The sequence below is a fragment of the Trifolium pratense genome, linkage group LG3 (genome assembly GCF_020283565.1).
Source record: "Trifolium pratense cultivar HEN17-A07 linkage group LG3, ARS_RC_1.1, whole genome shotgun sequence".
Taxonomy (NCBI): Eukaryota; Viridiplantae; Streptophyta; class Magnoliopsida; order Fabales; family Fabaceae; genus Trifolium; species Trifolium pratense.
Window position 1 is genome coordinate 23,845,503 of NC_060061.1, and position 24,977 is coordinate 23,870,479.

The following is a 24,977-nucleotide window of genomic DNA, read 5'->3' on the forward strand; positions in this document are numbered from 1 at the left end:
ACACTCATGTATATTAGGCCAATGGAAAATGGAAAATTGGGGAACTTTTTCATTTTCATATATTTTTTTTTTTTGTGCAACTTTTCATTTTCTTTAAGTTACAAATTTTTCATGCACAAAAAAAGTTACAAATTTTTCGGATCAAGATCTTCTCAATAAAATTAACAATAATTAACAAAAATCTATGATTCGATATAAATAGAGGTAAATCATCACTTCAACATGTGTATGATGTTATGGAGTAGGGTATGTTGGATCTAGATTTCTTGTTGTGACATTTTTACATAGTATATTGAATTAATCATCACACAATTTTATGATTTTAGCCACTTATTTTAATTGGATGACTGAGATTGGTTACATCAGCATGTAGTATAATTATATAAAATCTTTTTTTTTTGACAACCAATAATTATATAAAATCTTATTCCGTGTTTATTTCAGACACTAGGAAAAGGAGTTATGGTTGGAATATTAATGATTTTCTTCTTCTTTTTTTTTTTACAAGAAATTTTTTATTTTTTATTTTTATATATTAATGTATCTAAAATTATAAATTTTTATATAAATAAGTGTAAAAATACAAAAATCAAAATTATAAAAACACTTATTTGATCCGACAGCCATCTCCTTCGATCTGCACTGTCCGAAGAGGGACAACTACCTGTCAATAAACACAACAACTCAACAACAGCTTCTTGATCAACACTTGAAAGCACCGCAGTCCACTGTAAGCGCCATGACCAAACATGTTCCGGCCAATCACCAACTTTTGTGACTACAACATTAGGATGTCGCGCTATGCTAAACAAATGGGGATATAATTCCTTTAAACTAACATGTCTGAACCAAACATCATGCCAAGACCGCAAACAATTACCATTGCCCCAACGATTGGTATTATAAAGTGGACATTTTAATTATCTTTTTAGGTTTATTGAATAATTTATGTATTTGGTCTATATTTAGATCAAATTCATAAATATTCAATCAACCTAAAAGAAGAATTTTACTTAGGACAAAACTTATATGCATTTCTTTAGATGCTGTTTTTCTGTTCCTCTCACAAAAAGGTAGTTATTTATATTTTTTAATTAAAAAAAGAAAAAGAAAAATGTTTTTAAATAAAAATAACTTCTCCCCATGTATCTAGCACAGTAAAAACTGTGTATATGAAACTGTACATAAGTTTGGTCCTTTTACTTATATTTGAATGGTACCATGTTCCCCACTTTCTGTAGTTCCGCCAATTCCCCCTCTCATCTCTACCCAAGGCCGTAAATAAAACACAAAACCACGTTACATTGGAATCAAAGAAGCACTAGTTACAATTTTAATTATTCTACTATGAGCTGACATCCATTAATAACTTCCAAATTTTGTAACATTGCTGCCATTGCATAGGAGGGTTTCTGAACATAGACTTTTTTTAAGGTAGTCAAAGACCATAGTTCACATGGGAGGCTATCCAACTTATCACAGCGGTTAATAGCAAGGGTTTGAAGGCGGGTCATCGAACCATCGGCTAATTTCAAATTTCGAATGAGCAAATTTACCATTTGAAAATATTGCAACTGTGGGAACTCGCCTTCAACACAATTAAGATCAAAAAATGAATTTGAAGACCTATAGCAATTGTCTCCATTTAAGATCAAAATTTGGAGTTTAGTGAGACTTCCAATAACTTTCATCTTATCATCATTCAAGCAGCTAATACGTGACAATGTTAACTTGGTAATGTTGGGAGGAAACATGAATACAGAGGTTACAATGTTGGTGGTATTGATCATTTTTAGTATCATGAGATGTCTCAAGTGCTTCAAACTTTGTAATACTTCCTCGGGCTTATAACTAATCTTCAATCGTCGTGAGTGTGGCCAACCATTCAAGTCGAAGTAGATTTCTAGCTTAATCAAATGCCTCAAATGTTGTAGACTAAGCAACATTTTGGGCACATCTCCCTTGAAGTTTGAGGAGACATGCAATCTTAATTTTCTTAGTTTGGGGAAACTTCCTTTATCTATGAGATATGTGGTATCTTTATTGAGTACAATGGAAGATATGGTTTGAAGATTCCACATAACTTCATCGTCCGAACGACGACCACGTAGCATAATAGGCCCAAAAGTATACAAATGTCTTAGATGCTTGAGCTTTGTTATTCCATAGGGGAAAGAAATTGTGGTGGTCCTCCTGGTCGTAGATCCAAAATCTAATGTTTGTAGATTTTGAAGGTTGCAGATAGAATCAGGAACACTTCTAATATATTGTGAGCCTATTCTCAAGTACCTCAAGTGGACAAAGTTTCCCAAGTTTGAAGGAATCTTACAACAATACTTTCCCCAAAGATCCAACACACGAACCAATTTGAAGCCTTTGCAAAGCCATTTCCAGTCATTGCTGTAAACGAAGCAGTTCGGGTCAGAGCAAAACAAAGAACGAACACATGAATGGTCATTGGGGCTTGAAGAAACATAGTGAGACATGCTAGAATGGACAGACAATCTGCGAGGTTTTGTGGGGATCAAAATGTTGTTATCTGTGCAAACTTGGAAGAGGTTGTCCTCTTTGCTCTCTAATATACAAAGATCTCTGAGAAGATCATGGATGCGACATGTTTTCACGCCTCCACTATCCTTCACTCGTGCTACTTGGATCAAACTACGATCAATGAGCTCGTACAAGTAGTCTTCAGCAACGTCATTTGGATCCCTACTTCCTGTTTCTTGTATAAATCCTTCAGCGACCCATAGGTGCAACAATTGCCTTGCACATATTTCAGAATCTTCAGGGAATATCCCTAGATATAAAAAACATGGTTTTAATTTTGAATGCAAGTTGTCGAAACTGAGTTTAAGTACTACGTCCTTAACTTGGGTCTCGTCTCGGGTAAGATACCAATTGACATGTCCTAACACTTTGGACCATTCTCTGTGTGACTTTTCCTTGTTTGCTAGAAGCCCTGCTAGCACCACAATTGAGAGTGGCAACCCGCCACAACTTTTAACGATTTGCTTACCTAGAGATCCAACATCACAATGGTACTCTTCTCCTCTAAAAACTTTTTTGGAGAAGAGCTCCCAACTCTGTTCTTCATTCAGAAATTGAAGGCAATAAGGAGGATCTCGACTGGTATGCGAAGCAACTTCTTTCAAACGACTAGTTATCAGTATTCTGCTTCCTCTGTTTTCGTCGGGAAAAACATCTTTTACCTCATCCCAATCTTGTACTTTCCACAAGTCATCAAGAACTAGCAAATATTTTTCCCACTTCAAGCATTCCCACACTCTTTTCTTAAGCTCATCATCACTTAAGTTAGAGATATCATCAGAATTATTCACAGCTTCTTTGTGTTTCTTACTCTTCTTTTTGTTGCTGCTCCTTCTACATTCATAAGCATGGTTTGACATTAAATTTTTATGAATGCCCATCAAAAGTTCTCGGACTCTACACTCAATTGAAACGTAAATCCATGTGCGGCTATTGAAGTGTTTCTTCACTTTTTCACTGTTATAGACCTTTCGGGCAAGAGTTGTTTTGCCCAGCCCACCCATACCAATGATTGAAACAACGTTGAGACGAGGCGAACCACCCTCTATGAGTCTATTGATGACTTCTTCAGATTCATGGACAAAGCCTACAACATCTTCCTCCTCCACATTTCTTCTTAATTTGTGAAGTGATCGGGTCCTCTCCTCATCTTCTGTTGCTGATGCTGATTGATCAGTACTTTCTTGATTGTATTTGATCTTGTTTTCATGTATCTCATTGAGTGTTGTTTTGATCTTGTCAATCTTCTCTGCTACGTCGTGGAGTAAATTTGCGTGATCAATGCTGTGAATCATTCTTCCTAGTACGTTTCTGTCCTTGTAGATGGAAACATTGGCAATGAATGTGTCAATTACATCCTCGGCTACGTAGGAGATATCTCTGATCTGACTCAGAACCTTCTGTTCAATCTGTTTGTTGTTGTTGTTCTTCCCTTGAGGGGAAGTTTTGAGGTAGACATTTATGATTTCAAGTTCATTGCGGAGGGATATGATTTTGTCTTCCACGCCACAAAGCAAATTAGCTTCGCGTTGCAGCAATTGTGATAAGTGTTCCAAAAGAAACGAAACAACGCTATCCGCCATGTATATAGTCTAAAATGTTGTTTTTGGTGTTTGTGATGATAATTAATATGGTTCTGTCTTGATAAGGATCAAGGAAAACATAGTTGTTATATATATAATGAGTTAGGATCCATTGACACCAGGTGTCAAACTAAATTTTAACACCAAATCTAATCCGTCAATTACAATTAATCCAAGGGCTATGTTTATTCATTTAATTTGCGCACATGTTCCTGACTCTTGCTAACCACTCCCTAACTTTATTTTTTTTGCGCTACGCATTCATCGTGCCCTCTGTTTCAACATGTGTTTGACAAAATCCACACTTATATATGATTCTAGGCCTTTCTCAATCTGTGTTATTTATTCAGGTGCTTTCTCTTTCCAATTTTTTAGTGATGCAATGGCAAAATATTGGAAAATTATGTGATAATTCACGAATTTCATGACTACGATGCAAATGCAATACTCTACTCACGATTTTGTTTCTAGGTTCATGAATTTCATCCAGGTGCTTTATCTTTTTCTTTTTTTTGAATTGTGGGTTTTATTGTGTTTAAACGATAAAGAGACGTGCATTAGCATTAGGTGTTAGGATTATGATCACCGATTAAGATGAACATTTGGATCAAACAAAAATAAACCAATCGCAGCAGTTGTTAAAAAAAAAAACCAATCACTGCAGATAAATGAAACGATAGAGAGATTGAAAAGTTTAGTTAAATGTTGGGATGTTCTTCAGCGCTGTTGTAGAGTACTAATGAGGAGCACCGAGAAGATCACATGAACTGATTTATCAAATAAACAAGGACCATCAGATTAATTGAAATGGACGGATAAGATTTGGTGTTAAAATTTAATTTGACACCAAGTGTCAACGGATCCTAACTCATATATAATATATGTCCTAATGAAAGTTTATCACACGGTTGGATTGGAGCAGAAGGGACATTGTATGGAATCAAGAAATAGTTAGGAAAGTATAAGGAAATTGCACCTCAATAATTCAGAAAGACTTGGATGGAGACTTTTGTTGTTTTATTTTCTGCCTACTAAGAAACAACAATAAAGTTAAATTGCACCATCCACTTATTTACCTTTGTTTTTAGCAGAAGGGACATTGTTTTATTAATTTGCTTTTATTAGTGAAGTTTCCTTTGTTTTTCTGATACATGACCAAAAGTAAAGCCAAGTTTCAAGGTTTTAGGACCCACTCAAACTCAACTTATAGCATAAGCCCTTGCAAAGAAAAGTATAGGAAAATTCTCAGTTATAACTTTAAAGGGAGACTTGAAATATTTAGGAAGAGAACTAGTAACTTCAATTGGCATATATTGATTCAGGACCAAATCATTATCATAAATATTACAGTATGGAACAGTAGTTTAGGCATAAAAGATTCTTGAAAGGGGGACACTAATTGCTAAGATGTACTAGATTGAGATGATTGTGCAAATAACATAACTGTTGTTTACTACAAATAATTTCAGTAAGAAAGTGTTACATTATCACTTTATCAGTGTATACAAATTAAAATCTTTTTATAATTACATTTAAATATTGGTATAAATGTTTATTTCATGATATAAACTTCAAACCCTTTTGTGATCTGATGTCATCGTAGATATGGATTCAACCAGAGCTAAGGTGAGGGGACTGAAAATATAAACTGAAATGAAACTAACTTTATATATATGCATTTAAGCTGGAGTTTTCTAAATCTGGTTAGATTTATAGTTGGTCTGTTGGATCTACATTCACATTATCATTTTGGAACTCCTTTAATTTTTCACTCTGATTTCAAAGGTATGCTAAATGTATCTAAACCTAAAATTTTCTGTAATGTGGTATTGTTGCATTTCAAAGGTATGCTAATTTTTAATTCTTGTTCTCTCAAAATTCATGCCAAGATGTTTAATTGCCTATTATTCTCTATTTCATACTAATGCATGCATGCAACTATAACTATGCACAAATATGACTCCACATCACAAAGACTTTATTATATATACACAATCAAACACAATGCAGAAGAAATAGAGAACAATCTATGTCATGCTTTACCCTCAACCCAACCCTATCACCACATCCTTTAGAAAAACACTGACTAATGAAGAGTCTTGAATATCCATGAATGCGTTCGGTCACAGGTTTCACACACAAAATCGGGTTATCAGGAACAGGCGTAACAGTATTCTCAACTCTATAAAAGTATTTTCTAGACACAACACATTCCTATTCGCTCAAATTCTTAAGGTAGTCAAAGACCATAGTTCGTTTGGGAGGCTCTCCAACTTATCACAGTGGTTATAATAGCGAGGGTTTGAAGGCGTGTCATCGAACCATGGGCTAATTTCCAGTTTTGAATGAGCGAATTTATCATTCGAAAATACTGCAACTGTGGGAACCCTCCTTCAACACAATTAAGATTTAAAAAAATTGCATTTAAAGACCGATTGCCTCCGGTTATGATCAAAATTTGGAGTTTGGTGAGATTTCCAATAGCATTCTTCCCGTCGTTAAGCATGATAGTCCCATCTGATTCCGAACGGAGACTGTGTAGCATGATAGGCCTGAAAGTATACAAAAACACTAGAATTAATACAGATAAATATTAAACTAATTCACTTGGACATAGAAAGTAAGTCTCACCTTGGAAAATTATGTGAAAAATTTTGTTACTCAAGTATCCGATGTGGAACTAGCTGCAACTAGTACTATCTCGATGCTGTCATGATCAATTTTTTTTCTTATGTAAAAGTTATTTTTTTCTATTTTTCTAATTAAATAGTTTTTTATTTATAGCGTGCCGATTATTAATTATATTTGATAGTCCCAAACCACCAACTATGTATACCTCCGACGTACCTAATTCTCTAAGAGTGATGAACCGCGTACCTGAACCTATACCATGTACCAGAGCGAATTGTGAACCGTGTGTGTGACTATCGTCTATCATATCCATGAATCAGTTTTGTGACAGGTTTCACACACAAAACCGGGTTATCAGGAACCAAATGCATTTTAGGGATGTTAGGACTGTTAAGCACATGCAATGCTATTTATAAGCTCGTTACCAAGGTTTTAATCAATAGAATGAGACATGTGCTAGATAGTATGATAGGGCCTTACAGAGTAGCTTTCTCCCAAGTTGGTGAACTTGTGACAGTGTCTTTGTCTTTCAAAAGATCATTCATTCCATCTATGTTTATTCTAGAAATTTAGAACAACAACTACTAAAAGAAGAGAAAAGAAATGATAAAACGCGAAACAATGGAACACAATGTTTGGTTACGAAGTTTGGCCAAGTGTGCGTCTACAGAACAACTGCAGTTCTAGTTCTGTATTATTTATTTCTATTGAAAATTGAATTAGAAATTGAAGTGTCAGAAGTTTTATATAAATACTTCGCTCACTCTCCCGATGCCCACTTGACATTTCCTATGAGCCATACTCAAGTTTCTTTTTCCAATGAACCAATAAAACAATATACAAGAATGGATTTTCAACATGTTTGGAAGAACATAAGGACATTTGTGAAACCAATACACTGAAAAATGTATAGAAAACTTTACTCACTCACACCTACAATTTACATTCACTCTCACTGTTGACTAAGAGAGAGATATGAGTGAGTGAGACATAAAATGAGTGAAACAAAAAAAAATAGCATACGAAGAGGAAAGAGGTACATATGAAGAAAACAAATCAGGTGTTATATATATATATATATATATATATATATATATATATATATATATATATATATATATATATATATATATATAAAGTTGAGTAAGTTTTTGCTTACAACTTATACATTCTAATCAACAAAGCATTAGTTGAAATTATTCTACAATGACCTCACATCCATTATTAACTTCCAACTTTTGTACCATTGCAGCCATTGCATTGGAGGGTTTCCGAACACAAACTTTTCTCAAGGTAGTCAAAGACCACAGTTCACTTGGGAGGCTATCCAACTTATAACAGTTGTGAATAACGAGGATTTGAAGGCGTGGCATCGAACCATTGACTAATTTCAAGTTTTGGATGGGCAGAACTTCCATCCGAAACTCCTGCAACTCTGGGAACCCGTCTTCAACACAATTAAGATCAGAAAATGAATCTGAAGGCCAAAATTTCTTTCCAGTTAAGATCAAAATTTGGAGTTGGGTGAGACTTCCAATAGCTTTCATCACGTCATCATTCAAGCAAGTAATACATGACAATGTTAACTTGGTAATGTTGAGAGGAAACATGGGTACAGAGGTTACAAGGTCGAGGGCATTGGTAATTTTTAGTATTCTCAAATATCTCAAGTGCTTCAAACTTTGTAACACTTTCTCGGGCTTATATTGCTTCAATCTTTGTAACACTTCCTCGAACTCATAACTAATCTTCCTTCGTGAGCACCAATCTGACGTGTCGAAGTAGATTTCCAGCTTATTCAAATGCCTCAAATGTTGTAGACTTAGCAACATTTTGGGCACATCGCGATTGAAGTTTGAATAGATATGCAATCTTAATTTTCTTAGTTTGGGGAAACTTCCTTTCTCTATGAGATATGTAGTATCTTTATTAAGTACAATGGAAGATATGGTTTGAAGATTCCACATAACTTCACTGTCTGAACGACGACCACGTAGCATGATTGGCTGAAAAGTATACAATTGTCTTAGATGCTTGAGCTTTGTTATTCCATAGGGGAAAGAAATTGTGGTTGTCCTGGTCGTAGATCGAAAATCTAATGTTTGTAGATTTTGAAGGTTGCAGATAGAATCAGGAACACTTCTAATACATTGTGAGCCTATTCTCAAGTACCTCAAGTGGACAAAGTTTCCCAAGTTTGAAGGAATCTCACAACAATACTTTCCCCAAAGATCCAACACACGAACCAATTTGAAGCCTTTGCAAAGCCATTTCCAGTCATTGCTGTAAACGAAGCAGTTCGGGTCAGAGCAAAACAAAGAACGAACACATGAATGGTCATTGGGGCTTGAAGAAACATAGTGAGACATGCTAGAATGGACAGACAATCTGCGAGGTTTTGTGGGGATCAAAATGTTGTTATCTGTGCAAACTTGGAAGAGATTGTCCTCTTTGCTCTCTAATATACAAAGATCTCTGAGAAGATCATGGATGCGACATGTTTTCACGCCTCCACTATCCTTCACTCGTGCTACTTGGATCAAACTACGATCAATGAGCTCGTACAAGTAGTCTTCAGCAACGTCATTTGGATCCCTACTTCCTGTTTCTTGTATAAATCCTTCAGCGACCCATAGGTGCAACAATTGCCTTACATATATTTCAGAATCTTCAGGGAATATCCCTAGATATAAAAAACATGGTTTTAATTTTGAATGCAAGTTGTCGAAACTGAGTTTAAGTACTACGTCCTTAACTTGGGTCTCGTCTCGGGTAAGATACCAATTGACATGTCCTAACACTTTGGACCATTCTCTGTGTGACTTTTCCTTGTTTGCTAGAAGCCCTGCTAGCACCACAATTGAGAGTGGCAACCCGCCACAACTTTTAACGATTTGCTTACCTAGAGATCCAACATCACAATGGTACTCTTCTCCTCTAAAAACTTTTTTGGAGAAGAGCTCCCAACTCTGTTCTTCATTCAGAAATTGAAGGCAATAAGGAGGATCTCGACTGGTATGCGAAGCAACTTCTTTCAAACGACTAGTTATCAGTATTCTGCTTCCTCTGTTTTCGTCGGGAAAAGCATCCTTGACCTCATCCCAATCTTGTATTTTCCACAAGTCATCAAGAACTAGCAAATATTTTTCCCACTTCAAGCATTCCCACACTTTTTTCTTCAGCTCATCATCACTTAAGTTAGAGATATCATCAGAATTATTCACAGCTTCATTGTGTTTCTTACACTTCCTTTTGTTGCTGCTCCTTCTACATTCACAAGCATGGTTTGACATTAAATTTTGATGAATGCCCATCAAAAGTTCTCGGACTCTACACTCATTTGAAACGTAAATCCATGTGCGGCTATTGAAGTGTTTCTTCACTTTTTCACTGTTATAGACCTTTCGGGCAAGAGTTGTTTTGCCCAGCCCACCCATACCAATGATTGAAACAACGTTGAGACGAGGCGAACCACCCTCTATGAGTCTATTGATGACTTCTTCAGATTCATGGACAAAGCCTACAACATCTTCCTCCTCCACATTTCTTCTTAATTTGTGAAGTGATCGGGTCCTCTCCTCATCTTCTGTTGCTGATGCTGATTGATCAGTACTTTCTTGATTGTATTTGATCTTGTTTTCATGTATCTCATTGAGTGTTGTTTTGATCTTGTCAATCTTCTCTGCTACGTCGTGGCGTAACTTTGCGTGATCAACGCTGTGAATCATTCTTCCTAGTACGTTTCTGTCCTTGTAGATGGAAACATTGGCAATGAATGTGTCAATTACATCCTCGGCTACGTAGGAGATATCTCTGATCTGACTCAGAACCTTCTGTTCAATCTGTTTGTTGTTGTTGTTCTTCCCTTGAGGGGAAGTTTTGAGGTAGACATTTATGATTTCGAGTTCATTGCGGAGGGATATGATTTTGTCTTCCACGCCACAAAGCAAATTAGCTTTGCGTTGCAGCAATTGGGATAAGTGTTCCAAAAGAAATGAAACCACGCTATCTGCCATGTATATAGTCTAAAATGCTGTTTTTGGTGTTTGTGATGATGATTGATATGGTTCTGTCTTAATAAGGATTAAGGAAAACATAGTTGTTATATAATATATATCCGTATGAAAGTTTAATTGAGCCTCAAGAAATAGTTAGGAAGGGACATAGTATGGAATCAAGAAATAGTTAGAAAAGTATAAGGAAATTGCATCTCAACTCTCAATAATAATTGAAAGACTTGTGTGGAGACTTTTGTTGTTTTCTACCTACTAAGAAACAACAATAAAGTTAAATTGCACCATCCACTTATTTACCTTGTCATACTTTTTAGTTTTTAATTAATTTTCCTTTATCAGTGAAGTTTCCTTTGTTTTTCTGATACAGTAGTTTAGGCAAAGTAGGGTCATGAAAGGAGACACAAAAGTGACAAGGTGTACGAGATGGAGATGTGTTAGGCACAATTAGTTAATGTGTAGTTGTTCAGGTGTGGTTGATTTGCTTTGTAACAGTAAATAGGTCTGGTGTGTTGGAACAGATTAAATTGTTTTCTTTAGTCTCTGGTTGTGGCAGCTGCTGTTTGGTTGATGAATTTTAAAGCAAGCTAGCATTGATATGAAGTGAAACAATGTTTTTCTTAAGCTGTTGAGTCTATAGCATCAGATTCTTGTATAGTATCTCAAATTCCTTGCCCATTATCTTCGGGTAGAAGAAGTTGATTCTCATTTTCCTCGGTTACCTGTTAGTTATTAGTGGCTTGGGCCGAAATCTCTGTCATACCTCAATGATCTGTGTTGATTATTTTTCAGATTTGTGAGTCTAATTAAATCTATTTGGTTGAAGCATTAATTAATTTTTCACTCCGATTTCAAATGTATACCAAACATACATGAACCTAAAATTATTCTATCAAGATTTTATTTTGCTTTTTTGAAGTTTGTTTAATGTGTCTAATTTGTCTATGGAATGCTTAATTAAAGCTTTATTCTTGTTATCTTAAAATGCATGCAAAGATGTTTCATTGCCCAGTAGCCTCTATTTCAAATTAATGCATGCATGCAACTATAACTATGCACAAATATGACACCACAATACATCACAAACACTTTCTTATATATACACAATCAAACACATTGCAGAAGAAATAGAGAACAATTTATTTCATGCTTTACCCTCAACCCTTGCATAGGTGAGTCCAACACATGCATCAACAAAATCCAAGTCTATAAAATCAGTAGAAAATATCTGCAATCTATCACTACACCCTTTAGAAAAGCACTGACTAATGAAGAGTCTTGAATATCCATGAATGCGTTCGGTCACAGGTTTCACACACACAATCGGGTTGTCAGGGACAGGCGTAACAGTATTCTCGACTCTATAAAAGTATTTTCTAGACACAACACGTTCCTGTTCGCTCAAATATTTCATATTACTCTCAAACTTTGTTAATGGAAAATCTGTGTTAATCCAATTATCCCTTAAATAACCTGCACTCCAAAGACTACTTCTTGCCTTCGGTTGTGGTGAATTTCTCGGCTTCCAAACACATATAACTCTTTTTGGTAACACTTCTGCAATAGTCTTATCAAAAACAGAATCATCTTGGTGAATTAAGTACTCACCTAAGTTTTCTTCGAGGTACTTATCGAATTCCGGTGGATCATTATGTCCATACTCGGTTCTAACCTCGAGGATTATGATTTCGGATTCAGTTTCTGATAAGAACTTTTTTACATCTCTGATAACAATGTCTACGCTGTAAGTTAGGATAATTCCGTGACATACTCTTCGATCCTCTTGCACACGAATATCAAACACTCTTGTTCCTCTCACAAGCTGATTGTAGATGGAAATGGTTTGGCATTGCGCGAAAGGCCGAGTGATTCCTGGTATACCGATTTTGTTCGTCGCAGAATCATGTGTTCCGGGCCAAACAATCATGTTGATCTTAAGTTTCTCAGGATTCAGATTAGACATCCACATTTTTCTGTCTAATGGGATATAATCAGAGCCAGGGTAGTTTTCTCCTAACCTCTTTAGATCAGAAAGAGATTTCTCTTCTTTTTCGATTGTCTTTCGCTTTTCGATTTGTTTCGAGACCTGAGCACCCATTTTCTTCAACAAGTAAAAGAAGAGGAAGAAGAAGAATTTTTAGTTCTTCCTCTTCTTTGATTATGTTTATGTAATGAATTTGTTGATGGGATTTTATATAATAAAGCATGGTATCTTACAAATGGATTTGTTTTTTTTAATGAATTGGAGAAAAGTTATTGTATTTCTACACTCAATTGTTTTTTGGTTGCGTTGAAGTATTATGGTTTTGGATTAGAAAGTACTCTTATGTTGTCTTTTGTGTGTGGGAACCTTCGCTCAAATTATTGGTCTGGAGATATAATCGATGTCATTGGCATTTGGTTGGTCCACTTGTATGGTTATCCAAACTCATCTCACTTGGTATTTGCTTTTTGTTTATTCACTTGGCTTGTAAACTTGTAATAATCTATGTTTTAACTTTTAAATGGTCATTTGTTAAATCAACCAAAATAACAATCAACACGGTTGAAGAGGTTATAGATTCCCACGGCGAACCAAAATTTGAATTCCGATAGAGAGATACCAATTATCTACATTTATTGTCTGACACGCCTCAAATAAGATTATCTTCAATGGTAAAAGGAATATATAAGAAAAAAATATACAAAAATAACTATTGTAGGACTCATTTTAACTTTTGGTTCCATTCATACATGGTAAAAGCTACATGGCTTCAAATTTTTTATTGCTGATGGGGATTAGTATCCTCTCGGATACCGATTTTTTTAAAAAAACAAAAACACTGTTAGTTCTGTCAACAATTCTTCTAAACACTATGATTTATCTATTGATTGCGGGAAAATATTAATAGACAGATAAAAAAAAAATTGTAGATAAATGAACAAAGATCAACCAATTATACTTTATATTCAATTAGATTAGGATACATCAATAGAAGTGATTGTATAGAGAATCTCTTCTAGATATGCTAGGGCCTAAATCTTCATAGCTCATTTTGTTTTTAAGTTTTGAACCCTGATTTTGAAACAATGATGAATCCTTGACATGTTTGCCCGTCGTGGTGTTTGATGTAATTTTAAGAAGAAAATATATATAATTAGAAATAAAGTAATTTTCACCTGTTGATCTCTAAACCCTACACGCATCAATTAACAGCTGAAAATATTGCAGAACAAAAGGTTACTCATCTTTAGACATGATACAAAACTGCATAATTCAATATTTCCTTTAGATAATACAGAGACAAAGGTTTGGTGTTAAGTAAGCTCCTATTCCTATTCCTATAGAGGGAAAAGAATTATCCTATAATAACAAATTCAGTTCAAATTGTTAAAAGAATTCTACGGTTTACTAGCTCGGATCATTGTAATGTACCCTACCTGATTTGTTCAAAAAAAAAAATGTACCCTACCTGATCAGCACGGGCACTTAAGACTGAGACCCCAAACAAGGATGATACTACGAACTAGAACATGAAATCTTCCTTCACCTAATGCCCACATAGGAATTTCTGTGGTGATCTGTATCCCAACATGCTACAGTATCCACCAATCGAAAATTGCGTCTACCACGAAGTCTGCTCTGTAATTCACAATTAGCTTTCCCATTTTCCATCAGTAGTCCGCGATGCAGACATTTCATGTCATATTAAGGAATGAGACGCGCTTCCAAAAAAGCAGGAAGGGGCATCATTTACGCAGGAATAAAATTCTTGTTTGATTGTGTTGGTGAAAATACAAGCAAATCAATTTGGAAGAAGAAAGGAAGCAAGAACTCTTTCATGAAAATCATTTCTTTTCGTTGGTTCTTCCTTCCCACCAAACTCTCTTCTCATTTGTCCTCGGATTTTTACTGGAGGTAACATCTTATAAATATATCATCATGGAAATTCTACTCTGCAGAATATAGAATGACGAAAAAGAAAGTAAAAATAGATAAAACTATAATAATTAAAATGGAAACTGTATCCCGCTTTCTACAAAAAATGAGCAACTGGAAAAAGAATTTTTCTATCCTTCAGTTAGGTATGGGGCATTGTCCTCTATCTGGTTATTTAAGTGCCCCAAAGCTGAGTATATTGTTTCCTTCATAGGGTGCAATCCATCTGATAAAGTGAAAGAATGGACCTCATTTTCAATTTCGATCCAACTAATGGACTGATTTTTCCTTACACGTCTCTCATCCATAATATGTCTTACTTCCTCAACCAATCCCCATTTCACGAGTGCTGCATATGTACCGGAAAGTAATACATAAGCAGCAGAAGATTGAGGCTGCCATTTAATAAGGAATTCAGTTACTTCTCTTTCAAGTCCTGTACTTCCATTCAGTCTACATACACCTAGCAAAGAATACCAAACATGGTTTACAGTATCCTTCATTGATTCATCAATACATCCAGCTTGATCCAAAAGATCAATTAGGCTTGCGTAGTGTTCTAGGTCTGGGACAATGCTGTGCACAGCATGCATGGAATTGAAAAACTGGAGTCCTTCGTGGACAAGGCCTGAATGACTACAAGCATTTAGAATGGCAACAAAAGTGGTCTTGTTTGGCTTCACTCCTGATTTCAGAATCTCGTTGAGCATCATAACTGCTTCTTTCCCATAGCCATAGTGAGCCAGTGCTGATATCATAGTGTTCCACAACACTACATGTTGCATATTTCTGACGATTACAAAGACTTGCATGGCAGTCTCCATGCTTCCACATTTTGCATACATGTCAACAATAGCACTAACAACAACAGGATTAGTTCTAATGTTATTCCGCACCAAAAATGCATGTATCTGCTTACCATACTTCAGTGAAGCGATAGTAGCACAAGCAAACAGGCAACTACTGAATGTGAATTCATCAGGCTTAACTTGATGCTTAATCATCTTTCTAAACACTCCAAGAGCTTTATGACCCAGACCATTTCTCGCATAACCTCCGATCAAAGACGTCCAAGAATAGGTATTTTTCTTGGGCATCTGACTAAACAGTTCAGCAGCTGATTCCATATCCCCGCATAAAGCATATCCTGAAACTAACGTCGTCCAAGCAGGAATATCTCTCACGGGCATATCATCAAACAATCTCCTTGCATCTTCCATTCTACCGCATTTTGCATAAGCATCTACAATTGAGCTGGAAACAACCACATTGGATAAAAACCCAACAACTAAAACCTGTCCATGAATCTGCCTACAAAGTTCAAATTCTTTCAATTTCACACAAACAATCAATACACTAGCAAACGTAAACTCATTATATCCAATACACAATCTCCTCAACTGTCCATAAAACCTCAAAGCCTCGCCAAACCTCCCACAATGTGCATAACCAACCACCATCGAATTCCACGACACATAATCCTTTTGCGGCATTTGATAAAACATGCTCCTAGCTTGTTTCATCATCCCTAATTTAACATACCCAGAAATCATATTATTCCAAGAATACAAATTTCTACCCTCCATTTTATCAAACACCTTGCGTGCACAAACATAATCGCCACAACAAAAATACATATGAATCAAATGATTAGCAATAAGCGTAGTGGGTCGTTTAAAACCGGTAAGCTTCAAATGAAGATGAACAAGCTTACCCTCTTTATAAGACTTTGTTTCAGAGCAACGACGCAATAGATTAACGAGAACGTGAGAAGGTAAACGAATACCTTTGGGGTGCAAAAGATCAAGAGAAGAAACGGCTTGAGAGAGATGGGTTTTGGAAGAGAGGATAGGTTTGACGATGCATAGATCGGTGGGTTTGAAGCGCTTGAAATTGTGAGTTTGGAATGAAGATGGCATTGGCATTGGCATTGCAGAGAATGAACTTCAACTTGAACTTCATCATCTATTATGTTTATGATTATGATGATGAATTGGAACCGGGAATGGTGTTACCGTGGACAGTGAATCCTGGTGGTCAATACCGGCGGCGGCGGCGTCATGCCTGAACAGAATCGGAATCGGAAGCGTAGCGTCAAAAAATTTAATTTTTATCTTAAACCCATGGCATGGGTCACTTCACCTAGTTTTGCCTTGGCATCAACTAATAGACAAAAGTGGTGCAAAATTTAGTAATTTGCAAATTATTATTACTAGCCGGCCAGGTTCCGTGTCTGCCTGTGTCTAACTTATGTACAAAAAAAAAAAGATACGCCTTATGTTATGGTGAGTTTGTTAATAAAAGATTTTTGTTGCTACTAAAAAAAACAAGGGTAATGTTGGTATTATGAAAATTCTAACCCAAAACTCATGTATTCTTTTTATATATTATAGTATAGAATAGATATAGGTGAAAAAATCATAAAAAAAAAATAGAGGAAGTTAAGGGCAATTATGGAATAATTAAAAAACCATAAAGGAAATTAAGGGCAAAATGGACCAAAAAAAATCCAGCCCAAACTCCATTATTATTATTATTATTAGGACAAAACTTACATGCATTTCCATACATGCATTTCTTACTTTTCCTCTCACAAAGAGGTAGTTTTTTTTATTAAAAAATAATTTTCTTTTATTTTTTCAAAATGAAAAAACACAAATAACTACCTCTTTGTGAGTGAAAAAGTAAGAAATGCATGTATAGAAATGCATGTAAGTTTTGTCCTTATTATTATTATTATTATTACCATGATATTGATAAGAATTGAGTCAGTAATCTAATCCTTATCACTTAACTAATTCATTGTTAGTTTTAATATTTTTATAATTAATGAATATAATTAACAAATATGTCTCAAAGTAAGTTATCTTTTGTCTGTATACTATCTTTATTGTTTGGTGATTTAAATATCATGCAAATAGAACAACTTGATTTGAATTTTGAACAACACAACACAATTTGTTGCATCTATAGATAATGCAAATTACTATAAAATATAACACCAACAACACCAAAATTACAATGGCAATCACAAAATTCCTCTCCCCGTTCTTCAATGCATCATTCATTTTCAACAAAGCTCTTATAATCTTCTTCTGTCTCTCAGGTACTTCATCATCATACCACCGAAAAAAAATTGCATTTCATTCTCCATGTGTAGCGGCCACATTCATGAAACCTTTGTCTCGGGTGTTTGTCGATCCAAGCAATGATAAATGGAGAATCAACACTGCGATGAGAAAAAAGCTTGTGTCTTTGTTTCAGTGATGAGGAATTAAACGACATAATGAAGAAGCTGAAGTTGAAAACGCAAAAATCATTAAATATTCCCCTAAAAAAAGATGAAGAATTTATTAAAGGACGATGGAGCTGATGATGTTTGGAACGGAAGAATGGTTGAAAAATTAGAGTTATTGGCTAAAAAATAAAATAGTGAAAGAGGTGTGGAAGGCTAGAATGATGGATGAATTAGGATTGAAATCTCTCATGCAGTGGAGAGATGCTACGCAAGTTGCTACAGCAACTGTCGTAGCAATATAAACACGGAGTATAATAAAGCGATAAACAACAATAAAGTAAATAAGATAGATTGTATGTTAACTCAGTTCAGTGCAACGTCACCTACTCTGAGGGATACCAATCCAGGAATGAATCCACTATAATAGTTCTAGTTCAAAGCCCTCGACCAACACTCAGTGCTCTACTTATCGCCTAGACACTACCCGTGCAAATCCTACCTAGGAACCTCCTAGATATGGGACTCCGTCCCAATTCCTTATAACAACACAAACAGTGTTGCTATCAACTTAATAACGATCAAAGATGGAGACACTCTCCTATGAAACTAGACTTCACTCTCGCTTAAAAGCTCTCGAGTGAATAACACCAACTAACTCCGTACTTCAAAGCTTAGGAGTCGTTCATAATTAAAACCCAAGACACAGTCCTAAGCTTGTATCAAAGTGACACAAGAAAGGCTCACAATTAACAAAAACTCTAAACACTAAAACTCACACTTTTAGTAAAACACGGTTTAGATTACATTAGTAAAATAGGTCTGAGTCTTCCCGTATTTATAGTCCTGAATTGTCTTGATGCGCAAGCTAGGTTTTCAGACACACACAGCTGGAGAAATTGCGGACAGCCCTAGATTGTCTTCAAAATAAAACCTCGATTTGATTTAATACAAAAATATATCACGTTATATTTTTGTTCTGAATAAAACACACATAAACCGCCTTTCAGAAACTTGGACAACAAGGCAGGTTTTTGCTTAACGAGTAAGCATGATTATATAAACGAAACAAATCTTGCCTGCGATATTATATAAAAAAAAATTGCGCGTTACAGACCAGAACAATGTTATGCTCACATGCTACAGCATCTGGCTAGAGTTGGCTTTTGCAAAATGTAGTCGATCGCAAAAACCTAACAAGAATCATTAGTGATTGAAGTTGTTGAAGTATATTTTATAATAATGTGTATTTTTTTTAAAAAAAAATTAATCAAATCTTTGGCACCCATTAGGATGTGTCAATATGTATGATGCATTTTGTATTTTCGCATTATGTAGATGCATTCTACATGACATCAAAATTAAGTTGTCTTGAAATTTGAATAGTCAAATTAGTCCGTAAATTTTAAGGATGATGATGATTATGGAGGAAGGATGGTTGAATTTTTTTTAGAGAAGAAGATAATGTTTTTTTATATGAAAAATTAGGGAAATTGTGGGTTAAAAGGGAAAAGGAGAGTAAACGTATTAAAATATAGATGAACACTCTCATACACATATTATGTGGATATGTATCGGTACACGGTTTAATTAGGTGGACGATTGTGATTGGTCCACAAATAATATTAATATAGAAAAATCAATAAATATTATTTGTAGACCAATCATAATCATCCACCTCAACAAATATAGTGGTACATATTCACATAATATGTATACCAAATAATTCAACTAAAATATAATACTTAAATTTAACTGAACAAACTTAGCAAAACCGGTAATTTGACAGACGTCACACAATTTCATGAGATTATTTGCTATTTCTAAAACTTGAGTGGTAGTATTTGATTAATTTTGCAATTTCAAATGTATTTATCTATTCACTCAATAATTTAAGTTTTTGTACATAATTTCACTCACTCATAAAATCAGCCTCCAAATCCTTTTAATATCACTTGGCCCTCTATTAGATTTTATGAGTGACTGAAGAGAGAAAAGTCTGAAAAACTAAGAGCATCACAATATAGAACTCTAATTTTGAGTCTTTAACTAGTCTCACGTGAACACATCACTCATTTATTATTTTTTAATAATAGTACCTAATAGATACTCAACTCCTCCAACATAGCACTTCTTAAAAAGTTCTAAATGGGTTCCATCAATAATTCCACATCAATTCAAAAATGTGTGTGGGTCCCATAAAAAGAATATTTTAATCTAATAGGTACCTAATAGGTGAGTCCAAGAGGAGAGAGATGGTTCTTATGTGAGAATTGGTACCTAATAGGTACTCAAATGTATTTTGCTCTAATGGTAGTACCTAATAAGCAGTGTTTTAAAAACCGGACCGAACCGGCAGGTCGGACCTGTTGAACCGGGAACCAGAGGGTAACCGGTCTGGTTCGACAATCAGACCGTCCATGTTATTGAACCGCAGTGAACCGGTGTGAACCGGAATAAACCGCAAAAAACCGGTGAACCGACAGTTTATTCAAACCGGCCGGTTCAACTCAAATTTGGAATTTTTTTTTTAGAATTCGTTTTTTTTTATGTTTTTTTTTTCAGAACGCGTTTTTTAAATCAAGTTTGGAGAGGATCCTAACTCTTTTTTTTTAAATCAAGTTATTCCATTTTTTTTGGCACATGTTTTCATTTAATGCGTAAAAATATTAGAAAAGTGGCACCAATGAGTGTTGAACCATTGACCTTTAAATGAAAGTAAAGGTTTGCTACCACTATGCTACAAATGTTACTTGTTAATAAATTTACATTTTATTTTATATATTACAACATATAGTCTTCTACTTATTGTATGAAAACAACTTTCCACGTAAATTTTGATCTTTTTTAACTATACAATTACTTTTGATTTTTTTATTTTTATATTTTTTAGATAAACTTCATATTTTGTTTATTGTTTGTCTTGTGTTGATTTAATTTTTCAACTCTCACTTTTTTGTTTACAATGAAGTTGATGATCGAACTCAAGACTTCATTCATACGGAGTATATCTAAATCTCTCACCACAAGACTTTATTTAATATTAGATCACTGATTTTATTTTATTTATTATCTACGAAAGTGTGTCTTTCTAATAATAATACGCTTCGTTTGGCCTACTTATTTTCTACTTTTCTACTTCTCCTTAAAAGAAATAGAGAAGTATAAAATTGTATTTTGCCCTATTTCTCCTTAAAAAAATTACCGAAATAAAGTAAAGAAGTAGAAAAGTAGAAAATAAGTAAGGTCAAATGGGGCCTAAGTAACAATGAAAGATCTAAGGGAAAAAAAAGTAACAATGATTTTTTTTAACTATATAGCGACCGGTTCAATAACTAAATAGAGACCGGTTCATTCCACCGATTTAATCCGGTTTAATCTGATTTGTCATGCGGTTCGACCAGTGACCCAGTGGTTCAACCAATGAACCAGTGAACCAGTACCCTCATCGGTTCGATGTCCGGTTCGGTTTTTAAAACACTGCTAATAAGTACCATGAGTACCTAATAGGTACTTCACCATTGGAGATGATACCTTAAACTCTGTTTAAACGATCTTAAAAACTAACATAATTAACACCTTATAGTTATGTTAGAAGTAGGTGAAAGTTGATCTCTTCATTGAAAAAGTTAAGTGATAGGTGTTATGAAAGAAGAGAGAAAAGTCTAAAAGTAGTTGTATATATTTTTGGTAGGAGTCTAAAAGTAGTATATTAATGATGGGAAAACGATTACAAATTAAAAAAAAAAAAAGTTAGATTGACCGATTACATCACACTTGCTTAGTTTTGCTTATAGGCATACACAACTACTAGCAACTAACTATTAACAAATATTGTTTCAAAAAAAAAACTATTATCAAATACAACTCTCTAATTACCAACTAATTATTTTTGTCAAAAAAAATTACCAACTAATTATTATATTATTATCATGACAACATTTTAATGGTGGCAAATACGTTCTTTTTGCAGTAATTGGATCCTCTCAATAGAAACCTCCCTCAATCTCTCTTAATTCCTTCCTTTATCTCACTCTCTTAATGATTAGAAAATTGAAAAATAAACTTGAGAAAAACAAGATTAAGAGAGAATAAAGATAGATAATCATCTAGAGAAATTGATGAACACAGGATACTATGGTCCTTTTCATACAAGACCAAACACATTCAGATCATACATGTTTGAGTTTATTTATTTTGTGTCTACAATGCCAATTTGTAAAAGATGTATATTTATAACTCAGAACATGGCCAAAAAGCTACATTAATTAGGAAAACAAAAACAAAACATACATTGATGTAGGAAAATCTAACAAGAACAATGTGGATATGTCCGTGTGTGCACAATATAAGAAGAATATAAAGATTGATAAATCTATTATAATACTCTCTTCCGTTCTTTTTATAGAGACACATGCCATCGACCAAAGTTGATATATCCAAATATATCAAATTTTGTTGAATCAGATGTCTCTTATGAAAAGAATGTTCATAAGTAGTATTATTAAGTGATTTATTTATTTATTTATTTATAAATTGTAAATCTAATGAATGAGAGTGACATTGTAGCCAACAATAGCATCACCGGTAGTTAAATCAACCCAATGAGTCTTCGCAATAGCATACCCACGGGCCATTCGAAAAAGCCCAGTACCACCAACAATAGGCATCTCACGAACAGGGTTGGCAGCAGAGTTTTTCCCAACAAGAGTAAAAGTGCTACCATTATAAGGCCCGTCGACAAACACGTAACTCAACGACATAAGAAGCCCGATCTCTTGTTGACACGACGACGCATAAATCCCTTGTGCCCGGCCAACTAACTTCGATTTCGGATCATATGTTTCCGTTAATGGATCATCTGCCATAAATATGGTTCCAAACCGTGTTACATATGACTGAGTCTTGTCTAGTGGTTCAGCTATCTTAACAACACTTGGATTTTTCCCACTTAGTGTGTCATGGAAATAGAATTGAAGATTTGTTTCTGATTCTTGGTTCTTTTTTGGAAATGTTTTGCCCCAATTCCCTGCTTTTAGTTTCAAGCTTTGAATTGGTGGTAAAAGCATAGCAAACATTAGAAGAAGTGCAAGCACAAGCACATTTTGCTTAGACATAGACATTTTTTTATGGTTTGTGTGTTTTGTTTCTCTGTTGAGTGTGTGTATATAAATAGAAAACATTTGTGTTGCGTTGTGGAGTTAGTGACCAATTGTTTGTGTTACTGTTTTTTCAAAAGGTGTTAGGTACTGTTTGATGGAGAATATTAGGTACTTTTTTTCCACCACCGGTCCACTGAACCGTCTAATTTAGTTCGGAGTCAGTTATGTTATCAAGTGATTTCAGCCTTTTCGATCACAATTGCAGGAGATCAAACTAAAGTCGTCAAGTTCAGCGTCAATTACAACTAGACCAGCTAACGAGACGCACTTTACCCACAAAAGAAATTCGAAATGCTGTGGCGCAACAAACACTACACCGACATAGTTATATTCGTGTTTTGATTTTTACAAAGTGAGGGAGGTCCACTAGAGCATGTTAGGAGTAATTTCTTTGAAGAACGTGATAAATGGGAGGGGTCGTTCAACTGCTTTTAGCAATTGGACAAATGATAAAGTTGTCCACACCATATTCCACGTTATTGGTGAATTGATTTGAATTGCATATTTTAACTAAGGAAAATTTTGTGAAATTTACCTATGACCTAAAATAGACAATTGTAAGTAGTTTAGAAAAGCTTATTCAAAAAGTAACTTAGAAATGCAATGCACATAGCTTAGAAAATATGCTTTAAACCATACTTTAATGTACAAGTCGTATGATATGATAAACTGTTATTTTCATTTTTTTTTTGTTTATAATGAAGTTGAGAATCGAACTCATTATGTCTAACATACTATCAAAACTTTCTACTATTTGACTAAACATAGTGGCTTTGATAGTAATAGAAGAAAATATTGATACTAATTAATGTTAGTTAACATCATGAGTCAACATGCCAATCACAATCCCATGATTGTTTGATTCTATTTAATATCATAATCATGTATTATTTGTATATATCAGTTTAGCATGATTTTAGGATCAATTAGTTGCTCTTGTAACTATTTATACGTGTAATTGGTTCAGCATATCAATTCAAGGAAATACAAAAAGTTTCATATTGAATTCTATTATTTTATTATGGCACCAGAGCTGGTCAATTCTGATGATGGAAAAAACCGGGATTCCGCTGCCGGCAAAAAACATGAGGATCACGTTTCCAATGTCAAGGAAACAAAGATCACTCCCAATCCTGCATATCATTTGAGTTCTTCAGATAACCCAGGAACTCCTCTTGTTACTGTGTTGCTCAAAGGCAACAATTACCGAACGTGGTCTCGTTCAATGAGAACAGCCCTACGTGCGAAGACAAAATTCGGTTTTATTGACGACACTGTCAAAAAACCAGCATCACATGATGAAGATTATTATTTGTGGGAAAAGGCAGATTCCATGGTGATGGCTTGGATCATCAATTCAACAGATCCCAGTCTCCATGGGAGCATTTCACATGCGTCAACAGCCAAGGATGTGTGGCTTGACTTAGAGGAGCGTTTTGCACAAACAAACGCACCACGTATCCACCAGTTATGGCGAACTCTATGTCTGATGCAAAAACAATCAGATGTTACTGTCACTAAATTTTATACCCGGTTCAAAAGTATTCTTGATGAACTGGATGAACTTCAACCACTTCCAGAATGTAGTTGTGGAACTTCAAAACTTTTGATCCAAAGAGAGGAAGATCGCCGAGTTCACTTATTTCTTGGAGGCTTTGACAATGAGGAATATGCGCATGTCAAGGCAACCATCCTCAACTCTGAACCAATGCCCTCTCTTCGGCGTGTTTTCAATCACATTCAAAGAGAAGAGTCAAGACTTGCGGCTGAAAAGGAGAGAGAAGTAAAGGTTGAGTCAGGAGCAGCCTTTCACTCCTCAAAAGGACACAAACTCAAAGATAAATGCGACCACTGTGGCAAAGTGGGCCATATCAAGGCTAGATG

General features: G+C 35.0%; 5 protein-coding genes across 5 annotated transcripts; all 5 read right to left on the bottom strand.

Moving 5' to 3' along the window:
- Positions 1–601: 601 nt before the first annotated feature.
- Positions 602–4,972, bottom strand: LOC123918822 (putative disease resistance RPP13-like protein 3). The gene is made up of 2 exons (XM_045970976.1): positions 1,204–4,972; positions 602–1,012 (listed from the first exon to the last, which is right to left on the bottom strand). Exon 1 carries the CDS (start codon positions 4,131–4,133, stop codon positions 1,338–1,340), a length of 2,796 nt encoding a protein of 931 aa, XP_045826932.1. The 5' UTR covers positions 4,134–4,972; the 3' UTR covers positions 602–1,012; positions 1,204–1,337.
- Positions 4,973–7,861: 2,889 nt separating this feature from the next.
- On the bottom strand, positions 7,862–11,496 carry LOC123916389 (putative disease resistance RPP13-like protein 3). The gene has a single exon (XM_045967840.1). The coding sequence runs from the start codon at positions 10,778–10,780 to the stop codon at positions 7,961–7,963; it is 2,820 nt and encodes a 939-aa protein (XP_045823796.1). The 5' UTR covers positions 10,781–11,496; the 3' UTR covers positions 7,862–7,960.
- Positions 11,497–11,852: 356 nt separating this feature from the next.
- LOC123916390 (PI-PLC X-box domain-containing protein DDB_G0293730-like) lies at positions 11,853–13,088 on the bottom strand. Its single transcript, XM_045967841.1, has one exon. The coding sequence runs from the start codon at positions 12,873–12,875 to the stop codon at positions 11,922–11,924; it is 954 nt and encodes a 317-aa protein (XP_045823797.1). The 5' UTR covers positions 12,876–13,088; the 3' UTR covers positions 11,853–11,921.
- Positions 13,089–14,014: 926 nt separating this feature from the next.
- Positions 14,015–16,855, bottom strand: LOC123917901 (pentatricopeptide repeat-containing protein At2g21090). The gene has a single exon (XM_045969813.1). It carries the CDS (start codon positions 16,625–16,627, stop codon positions 14,828–14,830), a length of 1,800 nt encoding a protein of 599 aa, XP_045825769.1. The 5' UTR covers positions 16,628–16,855; the 3' UTR covers positions 14,015–14,827.
- A 5,157-nt stretch (positions 16,856–22,012) lies between these two features.
- LOC123915842 (dirigent protein 23) lies at positions 22,013–23,116 on the bottom strand. The gene has a single exon (XM_045967104.1). It carries the CDS (start codon positions 23,112–23,114, stop codon positions 22,476–22,478), a length of 639 nt encoding a protein of 212 aa, XP_045823060.1. The 5' UTR covers positions 23,115–23,116; the 3' UTR covers positions 22,013–22,475.
- Between the last annotated feature and the right edge of the window lie 1,861 nt (positions 23,117–24,977).

What these genes read in the sequence shown, in the direction of transcription:
- LOC123918822 (XM_045970976.1), bottom strand. Translation starts at nt 4,133, where the DNA reads ATGGCGGATAGCGTTGTTTCGTTTCTTTTGGAACACTTATCACAATTG.
- LOC123916389 (XM_045967840.1), bottom strand. Translation starts at nt 10,780, where the DNA reads ATGGCAGATAGCGTGGTTTCATTTCTTTTGGAACACTTATCCCAATTG.
- LOC123916390 (XM_045967841.1), bottom strand. Translation starts at nt 12,875, where the DNA reads ATGGGTGCTCAGGTCTCGAAACAAATCGAAAAGCGAAAGACAATCGAA.
- LOC123917901 (XM_045969813.1), bottom strand. Translation starts at nt 16,627, where the DNA reads ATGCCAATGCCAATGCCATCTTCATTCCAAACTCACAATTTCAAGCGC.
- LOC123915842 (XM_045967104.1), bottom strand. Translation starts at nt 23,114, where the DNA reads ATGTTTTCTATTTATATACACACACTCAACAGAGAAACAAAACACACA.